Genomic DNA, 26,674 nt, shown 5'->3' on the forward strand with positions numbered 1-26,674 from the left:
ATGCTCATGAAAAACTTTTAGGTGGTAAACCTTTAGTCAATGGATCTACCATCATGGAGTTTGTTCCTATGTGTTGTATCAAAATTTGACCATTCTGAATTCTTTCTTTAACAACCAGAAACTTCATTTCTAATGTACATACTTGAGCGTACATTAGATTTCCAACAACCGATTCATAAGGAACCTTCTGCATCTCCTTAGTCTCGAGTGTGGTCTTGGGTTATTGACCTAAATGAAATTTATCACATCGGGGTATCTCCTGGTGCACAATCTTTCATGTCAAATCTACTCAAAATATTTTCAATGTAGTTCTTTTATGACAATCTCAAAATACCTTGAGAACGATCTCACAGTATTTCAATCCCTAATACAAAAGAAGTACCACCAAGATCCTTCATCTCAAAATTATTTTTGAGAAATCTCTTAGTGTCATGCAATAAGCCTACATCATTACTAGTTATGAGTATGTCATCGACATATAACACCAAAAAAATTGATTTACACCCACTGAACTTGTGATATACACAATCTTCCACTATGATCACCTTAAAACCAAAGGAGGTTATCACTTTATGGAATTTGTGATACTATTGACAAAAGGCTTGCTTGAGACGATAGATGGATTTCTTCAATTTGCACACCATAGACTTTGAATTACCAAACACAAAGTTTTCTGGTTGTACCATATAAATTGTCTCATCAATGTTCCCATTGAGAAAAGCAGTTTTTACAACCATCTGGTGTAGTTCTAAATCAAAGTGAGCTATCAATGTCATGATTACCCAAAAATACTTTTTTCGATGAAATCGGAGAGAAAATATTTTTGTACTCAATGTCTTCCTTTTGAGTAAAACTCTTTGCAACAAGACGAGCCTTATATCTTTCGATACTGCCATGTGAATCCCTTTTGGTTTTAAATATCCATTTACAACCTACGGGTTTCACTCATGATGGAAATTCGACAAGTTCCCTAACATCATTGTCTTGCATGGATTTTATTTCCTCTACCATAGCACTTATCTACTTTTGAGAGTTAGAACTTTGTAGAGTTTGTTAGAAGATTGGATCATCTTCCATTACACCCATATCATCTTGATGTTCTTGAAGAAACACAATATAATCATCTGGAATCGCACTTTTTCTCTCTCTAGTAGATCTCTGTAGTGGAACTTCTTGAGGTGGAGTTTGAACTTCAAGTTCAATAATAGGGACTTCAATGTTGTCTTGTTCTATAATTGATTCAATAGTGAAGTCAGGAATTAGAGCCTGAACATTATCTATAACTACATAAGGAAAAGAAACTAATTTCTCTTCAAAGACAACTTTTCTTATGTTATTCCCCCTCTCCTCCAAACTCAACATTTTCAAGGAATCTAGCATTTTCCATCTCAAACAATGATCTTGAAGTTAGATTATAAAACTTGAAACGCTGAGAGCGTTCAGAATACCCAACAAAATAGCAGCTAATAGTTCTTGAGTCCAATTTTCTTTCATTAGATCTGTAAGGCCTAGCTTCAGCTAGACAACCTCAGATGTGAAGATGCCTGATACTAGGCTTCTTTTCTGTCCATAGTTCATAAGGGGTTTTAGCTACTGTTTTACTAGGTACCCTATTAAGGATATATGTTGTAGTCTTTAGTGCCTCACCCCAGAGAGATTCTGGTAGAGAAGAATGACTAATCATACTTCTTACCATATCCTTGAGTGTTCTGTTTTGTCTTTCCGCTACACCATTCATGTTAGGTTTACCTGGTATAGTGTATTGCGGGACGATTCCACATTCCTCTAGGTATTTGGTAAAGGGCCCTGGACATTGTTCACCTAATCTATCATATTTACAGTAATATTCACCATCACAATCAGATTTGATAGCCTTACTTTTCTTTCCAATTTGAAGTTCAACTTCAACTTTGAAAGAATTGAAAACGTCTAAAGATTGAGACTTGTCATGAATTAAATTTAGGTACCCATATCTTGAATAGTCATCTATGAACGTAATAAAATATTATTGTTCATTCCAAGAAGTCGCATGAAATGGACCACAAATGTTTGTATGTATTAGTTCTAAGACATCTGAGCATTTGTTGGCACCTAATTTTCTTATGTTTGTTTGTTTTCCCTTAATACGTTCCACACAAACTTCGAAGTTATTTAAATCAAGGAAATCAAGAATTTCATCTGACACAAGTCTCTGAATTCTTTGTTTAGAGATGTGATCTAAATGTCATCTGACACAAGTCTCTGAATTCCCATAACATAGTGGAATTCTCATTTAATTTACGCTTTGTACCACATGAATTAGATAACATGATCTTGTTAAATGAAGCAAAAGAATCAAGCATATATAGATTATCAATTAAAGAACTGGTACCAATAAGCTTGGAGTCTTGAAAAAGACTAACTTTATTATTCCCAAAAGAACGAGAAAAACCAAATTTGTCCAAACTGAGAACAGATGCTAAATTCTATCTAAATAATGATACAACAAAAGTCTCATTCAGATCCAATTAACATCCAGTTTTTAAAAGTAATCTAAAATTCCCAATAGTTTCAAGTGGAACTACTTTGCCATCGCCTACATAGATGAATCTTTCAACATCACTTGGCGGTCGGCTCCACAGACAACCCTGCATTGATATACTTATGTGAGTAGTAGCACCAGAATCTACCGACCAAGTATTTGTAGGTATAGAAGCTAAATTAACTTCAAAACAAACCAAAGTATGAAGTTTACCCTTCTTTACACGCCACTTGGCGTACTTGAGACAATCTTTCTTGAAGTGACCTTTCATTTTGTAGAAAAAACAAGGATTGCTTGTTTCTTGTTTTTATTCTGCTGAGATGTCCTTTCTACAATATCCATAAATTTTATTTTCTTCTTATGATGAGAATCTGTTGCCAAATGAACACTTTCTGTCCTTTCTCTCTTAATCCTATTTTCTTCTTGCACACATTGTGAAATAAGCTCATTAATACTTCATTTATCCTTATGAGTATTATAGTTTATCTTAAATTGAGTGAATTATGTAGGAAGAAAGATAAGTATCAGATGCACGAGTTAATTTTCATTTATCTCAATATCAAGTGTCTTTAATTTACCTGCGAGATTGGACATTTCCATAATGTACTCCTTTATGTTTCCATTTCCCTTATATCTCATAGAAGTTAAAGAAGTCAAAAGAATACTTGCTTCCCCTTTTTTATTTTTAGCAAAATATTTCTCAATTTGAGCAAGGAAATTATCGACATTTTCACTTTCTGTGATAGAGCCCCAAAAAGACTTCATAATGGAGTACCTAATTATCATCACACATTCGATTTGATCGTTCTCATATATCTATATTAGTAGTATTTGGTTGTTTCTCACTAGAAGTAGGTTTATCGGTCCTTAATTTAAGATCCAAATTCATACATCCGAGAAGTATCTCTAGGCTTTCCTTCCAAATCTTGAAGTTCGATCCATTCAACTTAGGGATTGTACTCAGATTTCCAAATATTTGAGTAAGACCAACTGAAACAATAAACGACAAAATATATACTCACAATTAAAATATAACAAAATAATTTTATATATGTGGTGGGCCCCTTTAACAAGGTACCTAGCACAACATTGATGTCCAGCCTTTGGGCAAAAAACACCAACTATAAATGGTACTCTCAACGTAGTCATCAAAGTACTGACAATAAACTCCGTAAAAGAATAGCCTTTCTTTGGACCGACTATTTTTCACATGAGCAATCCTTATAATTGTCACATACTCATTACCACATGCATACCCACAATTTGGCCAAATAATTATATTTCTTTGGACCGGTAATTATTCGCATAAATTCATGAATATACACATATTATATTTCATAATTAAAACGATCTAGATAATAGAGGCTACTTTGGTAACATATTATTTTTGACCAATTCAATCTAAAATATAAGACACAATAACAGAATAATATTATTGTATAAAAATAAAAGAAGAAGAATACCAAATAGTCTTTACCAATATTCATTTAATAATTGCAGACACATAATACAATTAAAACAATATAAATATGTGAATATCGTCAAATATCATCAATCAAATTTAAATTTAAATTCACTAAAAAATCAATCAAATTTAAATATAAATTTACCACATTATCAATCAAATTTAAATTTAAATTTACTAAAAAATAAATCAAATTTAAATTTAAATTCACCAAAAAATCAATCAAATTTAAATTTAAATTCACCAAAAAATCAATCAAATTTAAATTTGATTTTGCTAAATTCATTGAATAAAACCCATTTATTCATATTTAGGGCTTCAAAAATCCCAATCTTCGGCCAACTTTTGCAATAATTATGCCTAGGGAAGGGAAATTCAATTGTAGAAGAATCCATGACACAAAAACAATGACAGATAGATAGAAACATTAATGGCATACAAAATCTGACGAAATTAGCACCTGTATAGAAACCTTCCGGTTTTGCACTCCGAATCCCGATTTTTACTTCTGTTTTGAGGTTTTATTTTTTTTACAGAATATTTTCCATAAATGAAACGAACTTACAAGACTCGATTTACAAATAATTTACCTGAAAAAAGGGGTTTGAACAATGATAATCTCATCATTAAATTGTAAATCTATAATGCCAAAACCCCCAAAAAAAAACTCTATTATGCAAACCTCAAACTTTTCTTAACCAAATAATTGAATCATAAACAACGGTAAATGATAAAAAAATCCGACAATCTAACATGAAATTCATTCTTTGATACCACTTGATAGCATAAATATTTAAATCTATATTGAATAGATTTACCCTCAGGATCATTCGTGCTAAATTGTCAAGAATAAATAACATACCAGATTCCATTGTAATTGATGATAGCTTCAAGATGATGATGACTTTAAGATGACTATAGTCTTCCTCAACCAAAACTCCGAATGTTCTTAGTGGGATCTCTCTAGATGGGATTCAAGAAAGACTGAGTGCTTCTTGTTTGGCATCTTGGGGACCATAGCTTAAGGTTTTTTTTATATATTAGTTCAATTAGTGTTCCCATTAAATCTTAATTAACTACGAATGAGTTTCTACCTATTAAGTCCATACTACATTAAGAATCTAGGGCTTTAATTAATTAGATCACATAATATGGCCAAATCTAATAAAATAACCCAAGGTAATAAATTATTAATTCACATACATAGCCTATATTTTAATTATACATATTATTATTTAAATATATCTAACACTAATATTGAATGAAATTTAATTTTTTTAAAAAAAAAACCAAAACAACTAATAAAAAGGGTGAGCCAATATTAATTTAATCTCTCTTTACACTTTTTCGACTTCAAGTATATTAGACCCGATAAACTATGTTTAAGTCAAAAGATACACTATAGAAATTTGGGCTTAGTCAAAATAACGCATTTTTGGTAGTAAAAATAGTCTTTTTTTGTATACGGGAAGATCTGAGAGGACGAATAGGACAGTGGCAAATAGCGGTCGCAAAGAACGAAACTGCAAAACAAAAGTTTGTCACGTCGTCTCCAGGATAAAATAGTCCCGATCGAAACATTAGTCTATCTCCTCACTCCCTCCAAAACATGGGTACCCCTTGGGACCCAAAATTATAACCCAAGGTTAGAGTGGGAGACTTTCTTTTCAAAATTTTCTAATGTGGGATTTCTCTAACCAAATGTTGGTTCCCTTTTGATTTTTTTTTTTTTTTGAAAAATAAATTTTCACCTAACAGTGTTTTTCAGATTTTTCGAAATTAATGACCATTTTTCGTGTCACAAATTTATAATTGTGTTTATGGTAACTTATTTTTGTTGGAGTGATATGATATTGTTCTATGAAATATAGTAGTTAAAAAGAGATTAAGTTACCACATGTATATGAATTTGATTATATTAATCTAATTTATATTTTGTGTATGGTTAAGAAAAACAGAACAATTTATGTGTGTAGGGGCTCATTTTGCAGTAGTAAAATTGTGTTAAAAGTCATATACTTTTGTTATATCATGAAATTAACCTTACATTCTTTGTTGTGTTTGGTTAGAACTGCAACTCAAAACCAACAAAAACTAACACTAATTTATTTTTGTTTATTACATGAAGAGGGTGTTACTTGAGGAAAAGGAGCAATCTGACAAGAGATATTTCATTTCTTCATCATCATATTCTTCCTCATGATCGTGAATGGTGGTGGTGGTGGAGGAAGAGAAATATTGAGAATCATGTTCATTATTATTGATCATTATTCCAGAGAGCTTTTTCTTCTTGTAGTTGGCTTTGAAACAAGCTTGTCTAAGCCTCTTTGTGTTGTCCTCTAATTGCAAATCTGGTCTCTCCTCCATCAACTTCTTCTCAGTCTCTAATATTTCCAATACATTCTTCAACTTATTTTCTCCATTTCCATCTTCCTCTCCCTTTTGAATCTCCTGCATTCATCCATTCATTTCCCAACAATTTTCTCTTCTATTAAACACTACCTACCACAATATAATTAGCCTATTACAATATTTGATTTCATACCATATTAAATAAAACAATAAATAGGTGAAAACTATTTAGATGCATTTTCAGCTCCAATCATTTTTCTATAGCCTACCCAAAAAGCCTAATCCTAATTTAACATGTGGCAAATCTATTTTTGTTTTATAAATATTTTTTTAAATGTACTTTTTATATGTAATCGGAATGGGTTTGAAGAACGAAATATAGAAAGAAAATATCTTTTTGAAAAAAAAAAAAAAAAAAATTATCGTATGACAACTTCTAATTCCATTTAATTTACCTTTTATGTTTGTTTTAGAATGGGTGATACCCAAGTATTACTCTAAATGAAAGGAATGGTCGTAGTACTAGATTATTGTTTTTTTTTTTTGGATAAAAAGATTCAATGAAAAAAAAGAGGGAGAGAGAGACATGCCTTGACATTCTTGATTAGGGTTTGTAGGCTCATCAACTTCCTATGTGGCCATCTTCTTATACCCAATTCTCTACATCTCTTCTTCAAAAGAGTGAGTCCCACATTAAGCTCTTTAGCAGCTTGAGTTATGGGCATGTAGAAATATTCAGATATTGCTTCTCTAGACAACATTTTTGATGACGATGATGTTGAATAACTCCCTTTGTTGTTGCTATTTTCTGACTTCAAATACTTTCTTTTCCCCTTCTTCATCGTTTCTCTGTTTTCTTCATTTCCTCTACCATCCCCTCCTTCTAGCAATAAAACAGGCTCTTCCTCAACAATCCCAAAAATCCCACTTTCCATTTCACTCCAATTGATCCCAACCCCATTTTCTGAAAAACCAAAAAGTTTCAATCTTTATCAATATAAATGGAATATAATATGGTTTTTTTTTTTTTAAATAATAATAATTTGAATCATTTACCTGATATATAGGTGTTAACTGGCAGTACATCCTTGGGTTCCAAAAAGGAGTCATCATTTGGGAAACTTTCTAACAAAGGAACAACCTCAAAAATGTTGTCTTGCAACCCAAAATTGCAATTCCAATCCAATCCAGAATAATTACTGTAGCTTGTTGATCTACATGAAATTATATGATACTGTAAGAAAGAAATTCAAATAAAGAATATGAATTTTTTTTTTAAAAAAAAAAGGAATTGAAAATTGAAAAAAGTCACCTAAAAGGGATTGGAGAAAGATGGCATGATAAAGGAAATGAGTCTTCAAAGGACATTACTTCACACTTTTGCATCCAATTGGCGTCCATTTTTCTCCAAGTGAATCAAAGAAAAAAGAAACTGAAGATATGGATTGAAGTGGGGGAAGAAGAAGAGGCAAAAATTAATATATATAATGCTAAAAAAATGGTACAATGAATTGTTAATTATTAGAATTTAGGGCAGAATAATATGGGAGAACGTGCGCCGCCAATAAATTAATAGATAAGAATTTCATCATTTCATTTATTTTATTTACGGTTTGGGCTTACGAGAGTTACAATAGAAATTCATTATAAATTAAGCCATGAACACAAATAGAAAATAAATTAATATTATTTTCTTAAAAAAAGAGTTTTGGAATTTTAATTAATGATGAAGAGTAGTGGAATCATAAGACATGAGCATGGAAAAAAAAAAAAAAAAAAAAAAAAGGATAAAATGTGCAGTCTCTCCGACTCTAAAACTATTATTAGTTTTCAGCTTCAACCAATGGTTGAGAAATCTTTGGGAGAGATTTGGTTATTCTTTTAGGTTATATAAATCTTAAATTTTAGTCACTTAAAATTAATTTTCATCAAAATTGATTTAGTAATATATTAGTTTTCATACAAAGAATGACTATATGTGTTATTTTCAAAATTTATAATAAAATTGCTAATATATAACAAAAAGTTTACTAAAAAAATTGAAGACTAAATTTAAGATTTATAGAAAGTATATGAATTAAAATTGAAATATTAAAGTATAAGGACCAAAATGTTATTTTAACATTTTTCTTTAATTATTAGAATTTATATTAATTCATTATCTTCTTTAATGTTATTTTTAATATATTTGTAAAATATTAAAATCATTGATAACGGTTATAACGGTTTATGTTTTTGGTTTTAATATGGCTTTTTAGATGATTTAAAAAAAACAAAATATAGGCTATTATTTCTTTTTCATTTTAAAATTTTGAATATAACGTTTTCTTATGTGATTTAAACACAAAATTTTAATAAAACAAATGAAAGAAATAAAGCATAAATTAGATTATTAGAGCGGAATTAAAATTTTTGGGATATCAATTTCTAAAAGTAAGTAAAAAAATGGTGATTTTGAATAAAAACTTAGTACTGGATATTAGACAAAATGATTTTAAAAAAAAACTGAAATAACGGCTGCATGGTTGCCATGTAGGATGTTAATTATTTAGGTTGATAGAAAGTCAGGAAATTAGCAGAAAATGGGATGGATAACCAATAGAATGAAAGCACTAAAAACATTAAAAATGATAATTAAGTATCAAATCCTTTCGTTTAGCCGTCTTTGTATGTCAGCCCGAGTTTAATCATTACAATTCCATTACACGCCAACTCAGTTTAGAGGTCCGAGTTCACTCACTACGCTTCGGAATATTGATGGATTATGAGATCAGATCGTGGCCGTTGCTATAATGTAATGTAACGCTTCGTTATCACAATCATATGGGAACCTTGGAATTTAAATCCATGTAATTAATTTGGATTAGGGAGAAGGTCGTGAAGATCAGTTACATTATACGTTAATTATTATTTATTTCTTCAACGGTTAGGTTAATTGATTGGAAGCCACAAAGCCCAATTTCATTCAATATCCGATTCAATGCCAAGTGAGTGATGCCTGCTTTTTTTTTTTTTTTTTTTTTTTTCCTTTTTCTAATTATTATTTTGCCTCTTCTCATGATTAATTGTAACATCTAACCCATAGAGAGTGATGCTTTACTTAATAACTTCGTTTTTTTTCATGTGAAATTTTTTTAGGAAAAAAAATCTGTAGCTAAAAAATTACATCTTGTGACAATAAAAAATAAAACCACTTAAGATAAAAAGGACAATGAAGAAGAAATTTTCATTCAAGGCCTTGGTCGCCAGGTTATGAGTCAACACGTTGTGAGACCTTTGAACGTGGGAAAAAGAAATATCCCTTGGAGTCTTCACCATGTATTTGACCTCTTCAATAAAAATGGATACTTCAGTAATATCCGTCTCATATCTATTTACAAAATTGACAACCCGAAAACAATCAGATTCAATCTAAATAGAGTTTAAATTAATAGCTAGGGCTTTCAGTAAGTCTTTTTATAACGAACATGTGTTTCAATAACATATCCTAATTTTTCCATGGAAAATTCGCAGGCGGAGAATTTTTGCTCCCATTTGAATTTTTTTTAAAAAAAAAATAATTAACTTAGATCACTACTATTAAGTTTTTGTACTTAAATAATTAAATATCTCACTCATATGTGATAAAAGATGGGATTAAAATGTTTAATTTTCATACTTTCTAAAATTTAGAACTTAAATATTATAATAATATATCCTAATTTTAACTTAATAAAAAAAAATATATATATTAAATAAAAATTATATATAACTAATTTTATACATACTAGTAATCGTACACATGCAAGGCACGTTAAATATAATTTAAATCATAAAGTACTATGAAATTATAATGCATTTTATTTTATAAAACTGAAAATGTTAATTTCTAACCTAATTTTTATTTATATAAATCTTCTATAAATCAATAGTGTCTAAAATAAAACACTACAACCAAATTGGAATTTCATGATAAAATATTTATATTTTTATGTATTATACATAAACAGTTCTTAAATTTTAGATTTTTAATACTAAACAGGAAAAAAATCAACACAATCTAGAAATAAATAATCTAAAGAAAAATTAAATTAAACTAGAATTAATTTTGAACCAAATATAAATTTAAAGTAAGCTAATGATATTTTTTAAGATTAAAAACAACAAATGATTACAAAAAAGAGTTTAATAATAAATCTACAACATAATAATCAAAACTAAATCACGTGCAATTACTATGACGTTTTTTCGACTGAAAAAGAATTGTTATGAAATTTTATTAAAAATAGAAAAAATAATATTTAAGTTTAAATTAAAGTTTGAAATTAGAATAATAAGCATATCGTACCAATCAAAATTAAAAAGATATTTTTATTATGAAAAAATTATCACGAAATAAAAACATTAATATAGTTTGGTTTAAAGTAAAATTTAAAATTTAAAAAAAAAAAAAAAAACAAATCATCTCATTCCAAATAAATAAGATTTTGAAAGTGCGGTATCACGAAATTTTAAACTAGAGTAAAACTTAAGTGGTTCAACAAATCATCCAAATAAAAAATTGTATTTAAAAATAAATCGGGGAGAATTCTAAAAAAACCACAGGTTACCTAGTCCAGGTTTTATCTCTAATTAGTATCTTCTTCAGGTTAAATAAAAGAAAAATATTTTTTAAAAATGATATTTTATCTCTAACTAATATTTACTTTACTTTATATAGAAGTAAAAATATTTTTTTAAAAAAATCATATTTTATCTCTAATTAATATTTACTTCACTTTAAATAAAATATTTTTTTATAGAAAAATCAAGCTAAATAAATATTTTTTTTATAAAAAAAAAAACACATTTTATCCCTAACTAATATCTACTTTCCCTTAAATAAAGAATATAATTTTTTTTTTAAAAAAAAAATCTATCTATCTAAATGATTTTTATAAAATCAAATTAGGATTTCAAATCTAGATTTTTTTCCTCTATAAATAGCTGAGATCAGTTTATCTACTCTCCTTTTTCTTTTAATTTTTGTTCTTTTTTGGTTTTGGGTTTAATTTTGTTAACATCTCCCTAATTTTTTAATGAATTTTTTTTTAGGACTTTGTTTTTTTAAAAAAAGTGTGTTTAAGCATTATTGTCACATTTTCCTTTGTGTCCTCTTACTTTTTAAAATAAAGGTTTTCTCAGAACTTCTAGCATCACCTATAATTACTTTTTATATATATTTTATATAATATATATAAAAATTAAAACCTTATATATATATATATATATATATATAATTGGGGCAGGAAATACAATCCCCATCCACGTTTAGTCAACAGAAAAAAAAAATTTAGAGTACAATCCACATCCCCGTTTAGTCAACAGGGAAAATTCTTCCCACTCCCTCCCGAAATGCATGGAAGAATTCCATGCAACATCTGAGTTCAACTTCCTAAGGGTTCTACAAAGAAAGTAACCACAGTTAGGTCCATCAATTTATATGATTTTTAATTTATAGTTTATAGTTCGTTTCTTGTTTATTGTGATGATGAGCAAATAGTTCTTTATGGTTAGCATTCTTCCAATAAGCCAAAGCTGAGTCTTCCTCCCAAAAGAAGAAGAAAAATATCTGCATATACTAAAAAAAATAACATTCTAAGATCACATTCTAAAATCATACTTATTCCATATTTATATGTTAATTTAAATTTAATTCAATTAATTGAGATATATTCTCCAACCTCTATACATGGACCAAGATGTTAGAGATTAAAATCTCTCCAACTCCACTTTGTTAGAAAACATAAATATAAATAATAAAAGATAGGAACCTTAGATAATATTTAAGTACCTAACCAAACGACTTAAGACCTGTTTGAATTGATTCAAGAAAAAATTATTTTTTAAAAAAAACTCATTTCTATTTAAACACTTTTGATAAAAGCGGATTAAAATATACTCAAAAAACTATTTTACGTAGTTGCCAAATTCTTCAATTTTTTTCAAATAACTTAAATTAAACACTTGAAAATGTATTTCAAACACACTCTTAAACAATCCACTACTCAATTACAAAATTTTTGCTAAAAAACCTACAAAACTAAGAATCTTAGATGATATATTCAAGAAATCCTCTCTAAAAAATTAAAATGAAGACTCATCCTTTCACAATTATCATTATGAAAGTATATCACAATTTTGAGTTCATAGATCACATCAAGCACGGTTAAGAAGCATAAAAAAACATAAATTATGGGCATAAATAAAGTATTCCTCTACTTTCTTCCTTCTTGGCCAAGAGCGACATTGGTTGGGATTTTGTGGTCCTTCGCAGGAAAACAGAGTCCAATATGGTGGAACTGAAAGAAGTTGGGGAAAACATTACTTTCTCCACCTACCACCTCCTCTTCCACGTCCACCACCTCCGCCTCGTCCTCCACCGCGGTGCTTACCACCGCCTAGTGCTCTGTTTGCATCAGATTTTCCTTTGAAGTTTTCAGGCAGGGGAAGGATATGATCCACACACTTCCTGAAACTGAAGTCATCAGCAGACTCGTCCTCCCGGATGAGGAAGAAACACTTGCTTTTCCATACAGGATGGTACCGAATTTGGAATGCATGAATACCACAGCCAATCTTTTTCTCGGGTTCTACATGTCCCTTCTTAAGCAAATCTACCAGCGCCATCTGCTCGTACTGCCAAAGAAACAAATATCAAATATTCTATTAACAGAATCAATGCCTCCTCATTATGCATGCTTCCCTGATTCAATTTATTATTCTTATTCATCTTGTAAATTATCAAATATAGATGTTCCAAATCAAGTAAAAGACTTTTACTCTTCTTCTTTTTTTATTCAAACATAGAACAAGAATTCAAACCTACAAAGAACATTGCTAATCTTTTAACCATTTAAGTGACGGAATGATGGGCTAAAGCCTAACGGAATACACTTCTAAACACTTTTAAACAGTAGAAGTACTAATAACTGCTGAAGAATACAAAGAATAACACTTGACTGCCTTTTGATTTAAGAATTATTTGATCAAGATGTCCTCATAGGCTCAGAACCTGTTAACAGCCATGAACGGATGGATTTCCAAACACTAATCATAGCTTCCCTCTGAGCCATGCCAAACTGGTTTGTATAAGTTGCTACACATCACAGGATATGCCATAAAGTAGTATATAGATAAAGTAGATCCATTACTTCCACTGACATCAATCAAGAATAAGGGAATCATGAAGAATAACAACATAACAAAGAAAAATAAGCTGCTGAAAGAAATTCTTCAATGAGCAAATTAGGTCAAAAGAATATCCCGTTCAAAGAAACAAATCAAATTTATTAATCCAGGCTGGGAGTTTTCTAGTTCTACACAGATTCCATTAACCATGATTAATAATGTCAAACAATCTCATCTAAAGAAGTAAGTGGGTTTGATCAAAATAGAAACCAACCAACAGTCAACAGACATTTAAAGAAAAATACTGAAAACTGACTCAAAAACATATTTAGTTTAGGAAAAACTATCCAACCATAACAACCAGAATTGACTAAAAGAATCAACAAAACAGATCACAACACAACCAAATAAAGTACAATGTGTGTGTGTGTGTGTTATATTTATTTATTTAGAAATTGTATAAAATTAAACCAACACCACAATTAATCAAACTGACAGGAAGTACAAAGAAGAACTTTAGGTTTTCAATTAAAATTAGAGTCAGCCACAGGAAACCATAAGCAAGCATTGTATTCAAATAATATAAAAAGGAACTTAGTTATTTGAGTTTTCCTTTAGAATAAACATGCGCAGTTAGATAAATAATAGCTTCGCCGAATATAGGACCATTTAGATAAACCTATCACGATAAACTAGTGCTGAATTGCTGATCGTAATTTCAAATATTACGGTAGCTGGCCAAGAAATATTGTTGATCAGCAAAAACACAATATATAAATATATTATACATTGAGTGTACCTATTAAGGGATTCTTTGAAGTAAAGATCTCAAACCCTTGAAAGTTAATAATCAACCATCATTAATCTCCATAGAGAATGTTGTAGAATTCACCTCTCTGATTCTAACACGTAGACAACTACATGCTAAACAATTTATTATTTTACAGACGATTGACAACAATTCGTGAAACATAAAACCCAAACAACGTCAGAAGCTTTATATCAAATTGATCGACGCAAAAACCTTCTGGGAAGGGAATGCGAAAAAGGAAAAGAAAAAACATAACTTAACAAGAAATCCTCTTGCTAAAACAGTTCAACTTTCACACAGGAATACGATAATGATGATAAACAATAACAGCAACATTTAATAGAAATTTTCATTCAATCAAGTTCCAACTCTCCTTTCTAACTGAAATTTTTTTTCTCAATATCATTCTCACACTTCCAATTAACAACACAGAGGACGATAGCACATTAAAAAGAAGTTCATAATATTATACCTGATTCACGTTCAAGTTGACAGGCCAGTGGTGGAGGATCTTGTAGAAGTAATCGAACAATTCCATGGAAGATTGAAAGCTCTTGGGGCCTAAACTCACAGAAACAGGCTCCTCCTCCTCTCCCTTCCCGTCTCCCCCCACCTTCTCAAACCTTTCCTCCTCAACTGACTTCTCGATCTTCTGTTTTTTCCCGTCTCCGACACCGTCATCGGCGCTTTCTTCCTCCCTCTCTCGTTTCGAAGTTGAATCGCCATTGGTTACTGGAACGGCCTCTGTTGCCTCAGAAGTTTCAGTTGAAACTTTGGCCCCTGTCTCGGGCTCTGTAGTTTCCAATTCCATATCTTCGGTGCCTGAGTTGGTTACCGCCGGATCGTTTTCGACGAGTTGAGGGATTGTCTCTTCTGCCATTGTGATTTGTGAAGTGTCCTCTGAACTCTGAAATTGGAACAACCAAGCTTCAAACTAAAACCCTAACAAATACGATATAAAACACGATATTTTATATGAGATTTTATGCCTCATTTATCTTTAAATGGGAGGCGGTTTAATTTCTATATGATCGGTCCACTTAAATCGGTCATTTTATTTGGTTTGTTTTTTATTTTTAATTTGCTACTTTTTCAAGGAAAAAACGATTTAAAAAAATTTAAAAAAAAAAAAAAAAACTCAACTCAAGCGAATAATGAAAAAAATATCATGTGTTGTTCAACTTGAAAACAAAATTTATCCTAATGATGTGTACTTAGATATTTAATTGATAATCTGGGGTTCGTGAGCTCACTTTTATCGGCTCGTTAAAACATTTTCAAATATGAGTTAATTTAAAAAAGAGTTTGAAATCATTCTTTAATTGTATGTACTGGGTCGAAAAAAATATTGATAATGTACAATTAAATTTATGTTCATAAACATATAATCTTTTTCTTTTAAGAAAATACATTTTTTTTTTTTAAATAACATATGAGCCTTGAGGTTATGTTTATAAAAATTGAATGGTTGGAGATGGCATCCTGGCCTCTTCCTTCCTCATTTAGGTATAATTTTTAGAGTGAGTTTGGAATACACATTTTCAAGCCTTAAATTTAAAAAGTAAGTCATTTTGAAAAATAAAATCGAGTGTTCAGCAATGACTTTTAAATAGCATTTGAAATGTATTTTCAACCATTTTGGTCAAAAGTATTTAAATAAAAATGAGTTTTTTGAATAATATTTTTTCTTAAATCAATCAAATGACCTCTAAATGATTTTTTCTTTTTCTTTTTTTTTTAAAAAAATCCATTGAAACTTTTAATTTCTCAACAAAAATTCTTATCAAATGTTAAATATCTAATTCATGAATGTATAATTCACCTTTAAAGAAATATTTTTAACCCTTCTAATAAGAATGTAATGTTATTTTAATGACGTCTAATTAAATTAAAATGCAAGAGTAGTATCAAATTATTTATATAAATATATTTTAAATAAAATTTTAAATTTAAAACATAAGATTTACCATAAGAAATAGTTCAAATTATGTATAACACAATTAATTCTCGATATCATAACAATGTCTGAAATTATTTTTCAAAAAAGGGAAAAACTAGGGTAGGGCATGGTAGAGAGGACTATTCTCCAAGTTCACTTAGATCGCGGGAAACATTCTCAATTCCTACACCCTTTTCTTGGAGGTTAATCCTGCTAAGAAAAACAAAACCCTAGTATTTAAGGATAAAATATCTTTACAAATTTAATAAAATTAATTGAATAAGAATATTACTTATTTATTAAGATAATTATTTTAGGAATATATGCAAACAAGTTTACTTTGATAAATATATATATATTTTGCAAATGTATTGTAATTAAAGTGTAGGGTGGGGAATCAAACCTCAAGCTCCATAGCACGAGTACTATATCAGTTGAGCTACGCTCTTATTGACAATTTGAGAAGATTATAGTTGAATGATTTCAATACGAGAATATGATAAATTATAGTACACCTTCCCAAAATTCGGATTTTTAATTTCTAATTACTAGATGCCTATCTAAAGATAAGCGTGGAAAAGGAATGCAGCAAAATGAATTATCTTTTTCAATCTCCTACCTCCAACACAAGGTCTTTGTCATATTGAAGGTCAATTTCGTCAAAGAGGTGAGCAACTAAACATGTTTGGATTGACTTTTTAAATATTTAAAATATTTTTTCGAGGTTGATAATATAAAGTATTATGCTAGTTGAGATATGCTCATTTTAGCTAATTATGAATTTTGCATATATATATTGAAGAAAAAAAACTTCAAATCAATCTCTTAAAAAAAATTAATATAATATTTACACCCAATGACGTGAATATAATGAATATGAAATCCCTAATGAAGTATAAGTGATACTTAAAGTCTGTCTTTCCGAAAATGGGCTAAGTCTTGAATCAATCAAATACGTAGAATGGGTGAGAAATAGGGAAAAAAATCTTTCTTTTATTCTCTTGGATTTATGAAAATGTAGTTTGGAACCTAATTTTATTTTATCGAGTTTTGTATGGTTTTATATAAACTTGTGATTATGGACTTTATGAGAAATGGGAATTTGATATGAGCTATGCTTGTAAATGATGTTTGAATTATTTGTGAAAGTGGTTTCAAACTACTAAATCTTATACTCGAGAGATGGTTTTTCCATGCTACTTGAATGTGCTTCAGTAGCACCACCCAGGTTATCAGGGGGCTATAAGGGTCGAATGTGGCTAGAGTATACCGGAAAGTCCAGAGGAACCTGGGCCTGTGGTATGTATTATATTTAACCTTGAGACAGCTCTCTGTGCACGTACGACATTATTATAATTTACCACCACGGGGGTATTTGATGTGTAGTATGTCTTGCACAGCCATATGTCTTTATCTAGAGTAACTCGTCATCGTAAATGAGTATTTGGGTACGTAGTTGGTTTAATTTTCTAATAGCTCAACGACGCTTTATAATATGCTTTATATGGAATATGATCATGCCATTATTTGAATAACATGTATTTGAGATGATATTATATATTTTGCCAATGGAATATTGAATGCTTTCGATAAACTTCATTGATGTTTTAGACAGAGAACACTTATGTTCACATTAAATTACCATTCATTGAGCTTTAGCTCATACTTTTAATGTTTTATGTTCCTTGCCCAAGAAGCGATCAAGTTACTACGGATATGACCCGCTTTGTAGAGGTTTACAAATGTTATGAACTACTATAGTGGTAGATCCTGACCATTCATGTGAAGACATACGAGTGGGGGTGTCCTATACGAAGAGTTTGTATGAGATCGAACCACGAGATGACTAGTCCCTGTATATAACGCCGTTGAAACTAGAGACTTACATTTCACTTAAACGACCATAGATGACATGACCTCAATCCTGAGTGTTTTGGGAACTCCTACCTTTGAGGGCGGTCCTTGGATTAGTATGGGTGAGAGTGGCTGGATTGCCAACTCAACATACCTACCTTTTTAGGGATTTGTCTAATTTGGGAGCTGGAAACTCAATTACACAAGATAGAATTCACTCCTTTCCCGAAGCAGGGGTAAGTAGATAGATTTCTCCCTTAAGGGCTGATTCCGGGTCTTGAACATAGTGGCCACAGCTTCTCTTTGGAAGAGAAGACTCAGTCATAGTAGGACTATGACTTATGTTCATTAGCGTTGGTTACCCGATCATGTAGACGCTGGAGGTAGACGATCGAATGGGAGCATATGATGCTCATCGTTTAATAAAAGACGCACGCACTAAACGATCGTGTAATTAGCATGCTCATCGCATAGTCACTACACAATCACGCAGTATATGATACTTAGGCGCTCGCGCAGCGATTTTTTAAACGATTATGCTTCACTGCATCGTTGTCATTTAGACAATCATATAAGGCTTGCGTAAGGCGTTACGCATTGCATGATCGCATACCTCATGCTTCATCGCATAGTAAAAGGTACACGATCGTTGCTAAACGTTTGTTTAGCTCTAGAAACGTAGGTAAACGATTGAGTAAATCGTTTATTCTTTCATGTAGACGATCACTTGGGTTTTGGTACACAATCAGCAGAGACGCGAACTTCGACCAGATAGTTCAAGACCCGGTTCGCCTGTTTAAATCGGTGACTCTTTGTTTATGTAATAGTTAGCTTTAGTTTTGTGAATTGTGAGGCTAATTATCCCGATTCATCAACTTTTTCTTAATATACATGAGATGTATGTGGCTTATATGGCATAGTGTATGACATATGGATTTGAAACCCACCTTAGGTTGTGAAATTATTCATGCATAAAATATTATAAGTGTTATAATATGACATGAAGAAATTACATGAGAGCATACACATGCATCATTAAATATAAGAGTTATATTTATTCATGCAGTAAGCATATTCATACATTATCTTTATATTATAAGCATTAAAGTATAAAGGTGAATGGAAGCATGTTTTGCTTAGTTCGTTGTTGTGTTATATAAGAGTTATATAAAAAATAGCAATGAATGAACAATGCATGGAGCATGACACTTATACTGTTTATAAGTATTATAAATGCCTTGTATGTGTTTGCTTTGCATTATGAATGGTTTTTGGTTGTTTCTGTTATAAGAGTTATAATTGAAATTAGAACTAAAATTGATAAGAAAGAGTTGCATGCGGACTTATGGTGAACTCATGTTTTAAAAGGGTTTTAAAATTGGATTGAGATAGACCTAAGTTCAAGGTTCTAATGTAGTAACCTAGTTTAATCTTTTTAAATCGGTTTAATAGGATTAAATTGATTGGCATAAAAAATTAAAATTATATTAAATCTATCTATAAGGGACCTTTTGTCTAAGGTAGACTCTGTCTAGGTTGGGGTACTTAAGCTGACGAAAACGGAACACCTCTAACCGGGAACCTACCTGGAAAGGTGAATTAGATAGATTTTCTGCAAGCATGTGACAGTTGGTCAAAGACTCCGTTAAAGAGTTTAATGGATGATGATCAAAAGTTGTTAAACTATCCAAGGTAAAATTTACTTAGCTAAAATTCATAGTCGTGTTTTTTATAAGTAAACTAAACCCTAGGTTATAAAATACTCAGTGGGAGGAAGAGATGTATCTGATATGTCAATGATTCCACTCATGTTTCTCCTTGAATGTTCACGCTATGAGATTCATGCTTGGCCTCGTGGTGCCTTGAGAGCATCCCCCTTCGGATGGTGTTTGCATGAGTCAATATCAAGGTGGACGGAGAGAGTGTTTATAGTAAGTGGGTGAAGGGTGTGTGTCAACATGTCCTACGGTCTCTGTCATGGTTCGCACCATTAGATCATTCTGTACTTCTTTTGGCGCCCTAGGAGCATCCCTCTTCGAATGGGTTTTGTGTAGTTGGTCAATATCAAGGTGAACTCCAGAAATAGATAGGGTCACTTTAGTTTTTGCCCCAATCAGATTTTTTCCCTTCGGATTGGCTACTTGGGGCGGAACTTTAGGGCCTAAAATGGCGGGTCACACTTACGGGAAATTGTTAAGTAAGTTAATGATTTTTTGACCAAATCAATGATGTTTAGTCGTTATAGGAGCAAGAGTTGTTCTGGTATTAATGGCTAGTTGAGAATGTCTCAATTCAGAGGAGGGATGAATTGACCACCCTTCGGCAGCTTTTGTCCTAAACCTTTGAAGCGTCATTGCGAAACTAGATGTCACACGGGGTTCATGTTAGTTTTGCTAAATCTTATTGGATGTTTTTTTTTTTTTTCAATAGGTATTTGCTTAAAACCTAACGTAGGTCAATGTGTTTTTGTTTTCAGCAACATGTTTGAATTTTCATTTAATACCTCTAGTTTGACCGGTTACATATAGTGGAAACAGTCTTGTAAAACATATTTCGTGGTAAACGACCTCGAGTTTTTCATGGTTGATGAATGTCCTCAATTCCCGACCCTTGATGCATCGCAAAGTGTTTGTAATGCATATGAGTTGTGGATGAAGGCTAATTCATTTGCCCGACTTCACATTTTGGCTAGCATACCTAATGCTTTGGCCAAAAAGGTTGAGAACATGGTCATTGCACGCAAGATCATAGACTCGTTGCAAGATTTGTTTGAACGTTAGTTCTTACTTTTCGACACAAAACGATGGATGACAATACTAGTAGTGTCAGTTCCTAAGTTAAACTTCAAGAAGAGGAAGTAAGTGTTGTTGACTCTGTTAAAGTTCATAGAAGAGAAGTGTTCTGTGAAATGGAACTTAGAGCTTATTTAGGCTCTGATATTGATCCCACTACTCTCCAAAAGAGAAGGATGTCTAAAGACAGAAAATTTGATTTATTGGTCTTGGAGATGTGTTTGGTAGAGAATGATGATTCTACTTAGATCCTTGATTCGGGTGCTACTAATCACGTCAATTCTTCTTACTGAGGATTAAGTTCCTGGCAAACTTTGCCATAGAGAGAGTTGACTCTTCGTGTCGGTACTGGTGAGGTTGTTTCAGTTCTAGGCAGGCTGAAGTTATTTTTGGACAAGAAATGTTATCTGTTACTGGATAATGTTTTTGTAGTTCCTTGTATTAAACGAAACTTAATCTCAGTTTCTTGTCTCATTGAATAAGGTTATACCATCTCCTTTTCTGAGAATAAAGTGTTTATTTTCAAGAATAGAATGAAGATTGGTTTTGGTTCAATGGAAAGTAACTTATATGTATTAAGGCCGTTAGTTATAAAAGCCTTGTTTAATACTGAAATGTTTAGTACAGCGACGACAGCTAAAAGACCAAAGGATTCTCCTAAGAAAAACGCCCATCTTTGGCATCTAAGGTTAGGTCACATCAACCTTAATAGGTTGAGCAGTTGGTGAAATGTGAACTTCTAAAGAGTTTAGAAGAAAACTCCTTGCCGATGTGTGAATCATGCCTCGAAGGTAAGATGACCAAACGACCTTTTACTGGAAAAGGTTACAGAGCCAAGGAAACCTTGTAGCTTCTACATTCTGATCTCCGTGATCCAATGAGCGTTAGAGTTCAAGGTGGGTATGAATATTTCATCTCTTTCATAAATGATTATTCAAGGTACGGGCATCTTTACCTAACGCAATGTAAGTCCCTCGATAAGTTCGGGGAGTATAAGGCCGAAGTTGAAAACTTGTTAGGTAAGAAGATAAAAACACTACGACCTGATCATGTTGGAGAGTATATGGACCTGCAATTCCAGAACTATCTGATAGAACATGGAATTACGACCCAACTCTCGGCCCCAGGTACACCTCAGCAGAATGGTGTATTGGAAAAGAGAAACAGAACCTTGTTGGATATGGTTCTGTCTATGATGAGTTATGCTTATCTTCCAGACTCGTTTTGGGGTTTTGCAGTGGAGACTGCATGCTACATTCTAAACAACATTCCCTCGAAAAGTATTTCTGAAGCACCTTTTGAGTTGTGGAGAGGCTGTAAAAGTAGTTTACGCCACTTCAGGATTTGGGGGTGTTCGACCTATGTGCTTGTGACTAACCTGAAGAAGTTGGAACAGCGTTTGAAAGTTTACCTCTTGTAGGTTACCCTAGGGAAACGAGAGGTGGATACTTCTATGATCCAAATGAGAACAAAGTGTTTGTTTCTATAAATTCTATCTTCTTAGAAGAAGACCACATCTGGGATAATAAACCACGAAGTAAGTTTGTTTTACGTGAGATTTTTAGTGAGACTGAGACTATTGAGGTTCAACTAGAGTTTTTGAACAGACCGATAGATCAACAAGAGTTGTTGAGGTTGGTGCATCTAGTCAACCAGCTCATGAGTTGAGACTGCCTCGATATAGTGGGAGGGTTATGAATCCATCGGATCTGTACATGGGTTTGACTAAAGCTCAGAACGTCATTTCTAATGATGGTATCGAGGATCCATTGTCTTTTAAGAAAGAAAAGGAGGATATTGATAAAGATGAATGATTTAAAGCCATGAACCAGGAGATAGAGTCTATGTACTTTAATTAAGTTTGGGAGCTTGTGGATTTGCCTGATGGGATAAGATCTATAGGGTGTAAGTGGATCTATAAGCGAAAGCGAGGTGTAGATGGAAAGGTGCAACTGAAGTGTAAGTAGATCTGTAAGCGAAATTGAGGTGTGAATGGAAAGGTGCAAACGGAAGTGTTCTCTTAGGGACGTGAGAGCTAAAAATCTAGACTTTGAACTCTTTGGAATGTAAGAGCTAAAAATAACGTATCTTATATGTTATTAATCTCCCACTGAAGTTTTCTAATAACTTTATCATATAAAAGTTATTGAACTACCACTGAAGTGTTCTATCAAAAGGGTAAATTTATACTTAGGTTCTTTTCCGGCTAATAAAAACAACCCTAAGTCTATATGGTTTATCCAAGTATAAAAATTATAAAGGGATTTAAACCTACGATATCTAGGTGATAAACCGTTTTATTACCTCACATCTCATACCGGTTACCAACGCATAATAATTCGGCCATACCCCCAGGTAGGAGGTGTTCCGTAGACCGTCAACTTAAATACCCCCAGCCTTCGATAGGATTATATACCGGTGGAGTTTGTAACCCTAGTTTTATAAGTTTAACGATCTATTTTAACTATTAAAGCGAATGGTTAATCTACGTGAGCATGCAACTGTTCTTTGTTATGGATTTTAAATGTCTAACCCAATTTTATAACAACTTACAAAATTTTAGACATGCTAAAATTCCACAACATACATCAAAGGCATTCAATATTTAATATAACAATTATATTAAATACAAGAAACCCTAACATGCATACTATATATTATAACATATTATAACATATTTTCAATGCATGTAACATGCATCCTATGATGGGACTTTAAATCTACATGGCATACTGTATGCACATACAAGATTTATTTAATTATAACATACATAAAATGCATAAATAATTAAACACAGACTGATATGGTTTTAGTTTTGGTAAAAACAAGCAAGCAAAAGCCTAATTATTACAAAATAGGTTCAAAATAGCTCGAATCGCTCCAAACTGCTTGAATCGGACCTGAACCGTCTGAACCGAACCAACAAAGTCTAAACCGAACCAACCAAAAACCATTTGAGGATGAACCGGACTAGGACTGACTGCTTTCACTCTATGCTCAATATCTCGCTAAGGCTCATCGTTTAGCATTGACGACCATCTTCCTGGGCGATCATGTAACGCCATCGTATAGCACCTGACCAAGCTATACGATTGTGTAGTGTCTTCCATCGATCGCATAGTGCCATCATTTAGTGTCGGACAATGCTACACAAAGGCTTAGTGTCTAACACTATCGTGCAGCTCCATCGTCTTGCACTAGGCAAATACTACACGATCACTTAGCGCCATCGTCTAGCGCCTCATCTTGATCGTTTAGCGCGAGCACAAAGGTAAACGATCATATAGTGGTATCGTATAGCACTTCAACACATCGCTTAACTGCCGCTCAAAACTACACGATTGTGTAGTGCCATCATTTAACGCCCATTATTTCAACGATCAGCACCCATAACTACACGATTGTCTAGCTTTTCTTCACATCGTTTAACTCTCGTAGCTAAACAATCGTCTAGCACTGAAACTCAATGACGATATGAACAGAGGCTGAAAAGCTGGAATCTGCAACTCGGCCTTCTTCACTTGTTTCTTCAATTATAGCTTAATTTCAACTCTAATGTCTCCAAATAAATTACAGACTCTTGAGAACACATATATCTCATCAACCAAGAGCCAATTACAAATTTAATCGAGAAATAAAAGAGAAATTAAAAATCAAAACTCAGAAAACCATATCAGTGCAACAGTTTCATATAACTCAGGAAAAACACCTACAACACCAAAATTAAACCGAATTGAATACTTAAATGATGCTTTGATACCAATTGTTAGATTGTATCATCACGCAACGGAAGTGAAAAGGATCAATAAGCACTCTAATTCATTAATTTTGGCAGAAACTAGAGCGTGCTTATACAGAAATAAGTGGGTTTCAAGTCATACCTCTTGAAATCTTGATTTTCATGTGCAACTTTCTCCAAATCTTGTTGTAGACTACCAAAATCTTCCCCACTATTCTTTTGGTGCTCTAGATTGAGTTGTGGGACTCAAAATAAGCTTGAATCAAGGGAACTTAGAGGATAACTCACAATAGCAACCCAATTGAAGAACTCATTCTTCACATGAATTTTTCCAGTAAAAATTCTTCAAATTGCATACCTCAAATTCACTCCAATCTTCTACATATATTGAAGACCATCATGCAAAGAAGATGGTTGCATGAGATGCAGCTCATGCTTAGAGTAATCGAAGCTTAAAGATGGTGGGTTATGGGTGAGCTACTTGAAGATGATAATGGAAAAACCATTTTTCCATTTTGTGTATTTTTCCACTTTTACCAATTTGATTTTAAAATCACATTTGATTCAAAAATCAAAATTTATTAATTTTACAAATTAATTTCATAAATTAATTTTCTAATAAAATTAATAAATAATTATTTAAATAATTTAAATAATTCTAATTAATTTAATATCAAATATTAAATTAATTTACACAATTCCACCTTCATATATTTAAATCATATTTAAATATTAATTCTCCAATTCTATTTATTTCTTAAAATTAAACGTGTAATTATATCTCAAATAGTTACTAATTCCTTTAATTCTAATTTCAACGTTTCAAATTAACTTATCACGCTACTCTAGAACTAATCCATTTACGAGCTAGTAGGGGACCTCGCGGACCTATAAATCATGGGCTCCAACGATCCGAGATTAATTGGCTAAACTCATTAGACCAAATTAGCCCCCATTTGTTAACTAATGGGTCACTCTACTAAAGTCCATAGTTGAACTCCCCTCACTGTAGATATATTATGTCCACTCGATATAAGCATGACTAATAAGGTAACCCTTCACAGGTTGTTCGTAATAATGGCTGGGTCAAATCTCTGTTTTACCCTCGAAATTACCTCTTGTTTCTTAACTCCCACTGATCCTCTAATGAACGATTAATTTATGATTCAATCAACAAATCAGGTCCCTTTCGGGCCAATGAGTGGGGCCCCTTGTTCAAGACATAGAATCAGCACTTAAGGGAACAACCTCTCTACTATCCCCAACAGCGGGTAGAAGTGAATTCCTCTTGCATCTTATGTCCCCAGCTATCTATCCGGTCTTACCCTTGAAATGGGAGGTTATTGAGCCGACGCTATTGAGCCAACCCTCACCTATGCAAATCTTAGGATAATCCCGAATAAACAGGAGTTCATAGTTAGCTCAGGATTAAGGTCAAGTTACCTAGGTCATCGCTTTGAAGTAGCCAGTCTTAAATAATAAACATCGTTATAAAGTAAGAGTGACTGATTTCGTGGTCCGATCTTATACAAACCCTTTTGCATAGGGACGCTCCACTCCTCATGTCATAACATGTACGAATTACGATCACTTCGTTTGTAGTACTTTACAACTCTTTGTAACAACTACAGAGTAGGCCGCATCCAATAGTGTTACCAGAATAAGGCACCCAACCTTATCCATATGCTATAGATCATTTTGAGTATTTACTCGAACTCGATCTACTTTTATGTCTCCACGTAAAGTTCAAGTACTCATGTAATAGTCAAGGGACTTTTAGGTTGATTGGATTTCTAATAAGCAAAACATCTATTCAATAACAACTTATTGAATTTTCAGAATAAGTTCTATTGTTTACAAACCACGAGTTTTAGGACATAAAACGCAACACTAAGGAGGCTGTTTGGCTGAGAAAATTCCTTATAGATTTAGAAGTTGTTCCAAATATGGATTTTCCAATCACTCTTTATTGTGATAACAATAGGGCTGTGGAAAATTCGAAGAAACCTTGGAGTATTCGTCGAGGCAAGCATATCGAATGAAAATAGCACT

The 26,674-nt window shown here is 32.2% G+C and overlaps 2 protein-coding genes across 2 annotated transcripts; both read right to left on the bottom strand.

Moving 5' to 3' along the window:
- Window positions 1-6,104: 6,104 nt before the first annotated feature.
- Window positions 6,105-7,739, bottom strand: LOC120071944 (protein RKD2-like). Its single transcript, XM_039024382.1, has 4 exons — window positions 7,651-7,739; window positions 7,395-7,552; window positions 6,929-7,302; window positions 6,105-6,437 (listed from the first exon to the last, which is right to left on the bottom strand). The coding sequence occupies exons 1-4, from the start codon at window positions 7,737-7,739 to the stop codon at window positions 6,105-6,107; spliced, it is 954 nt and encodes a 317-aa protein (XP_038880310.1).
- A 4,704-nt stretch (window positions 7,740-12,443) lies between these two features.
- Window positions 12,444-15,327, bottom strand: LOC120072254 (DCL-like protein). The gene is made up of 2 exons (XM_039024680.2): window positions 14,771-15,327; window positions 12,444-12,995 (listed from the first exon to the last, which is right to left on the bottom strand). Exons 1-2 carry the CDS (start codon window positions 15,176-15,178, stop codon window positions 12,681-12,683), a joined length of 723 nt encoding a protein of 240 aa, XP_038880608.1. The 5' UTR covers window positions 15,179-15,327; the 3' UTR covers window positions 12,444-12,680.
- Window positions 15,328-26,674: the final 11,347 nt, after the last annotated feature.

The sequence above is a fragment of the Benincasa hispida genome, chromosome 2 (assembly GCF_027475165.1).
Source record: "Benincasa hispida cultivar pf3 chromosome 2, pf3_genome.v1.1, whole genome shotgun sequence".
NCBI lineage: Eukaryota > Viridiplantae > Streptophyta > Magnoliopsida > Cucurbitales > Cucurbitaceae > Benincasa > Benincasa hispida.

Coding starts and splice junctions, on each gene's coding strand:
- LOC120071944 (XM_039024382.1), bottom strand. CDS start 7,739: ATGGACGCCAATTGGATGCAAAAGTGTGAAGTAATGTCCTTTGAAGAC. Junction 7,303..7,394: donor AGTTAACACCTATATATCAG/GTAAATGATTCA, acceptor TTGGTTTTTCAG/AAAATGGGGTTGGGATCAAT. Junction 6,438..6,928: donor CCCTAATCAAGAATGTCAAG/GCATGTCTCTCT, acceptor GGATGAATGCAG/GAGATTCAAAAGGGAGAGGA.
- LOC120072254 (XM_039024680.2), bottom strand. CDS start 15,178: ATGGCAGAAGAGACAATCCCTCAACTCGTCGAAAACGATCCGGCGGTA. Junction 12,996..14,770: donor TCAACTTGAACGTGAATCAG/GTATAATATTAT, acceptor TTTCTTTGGCAG/TACGAGCAGATGGCGCTGGT.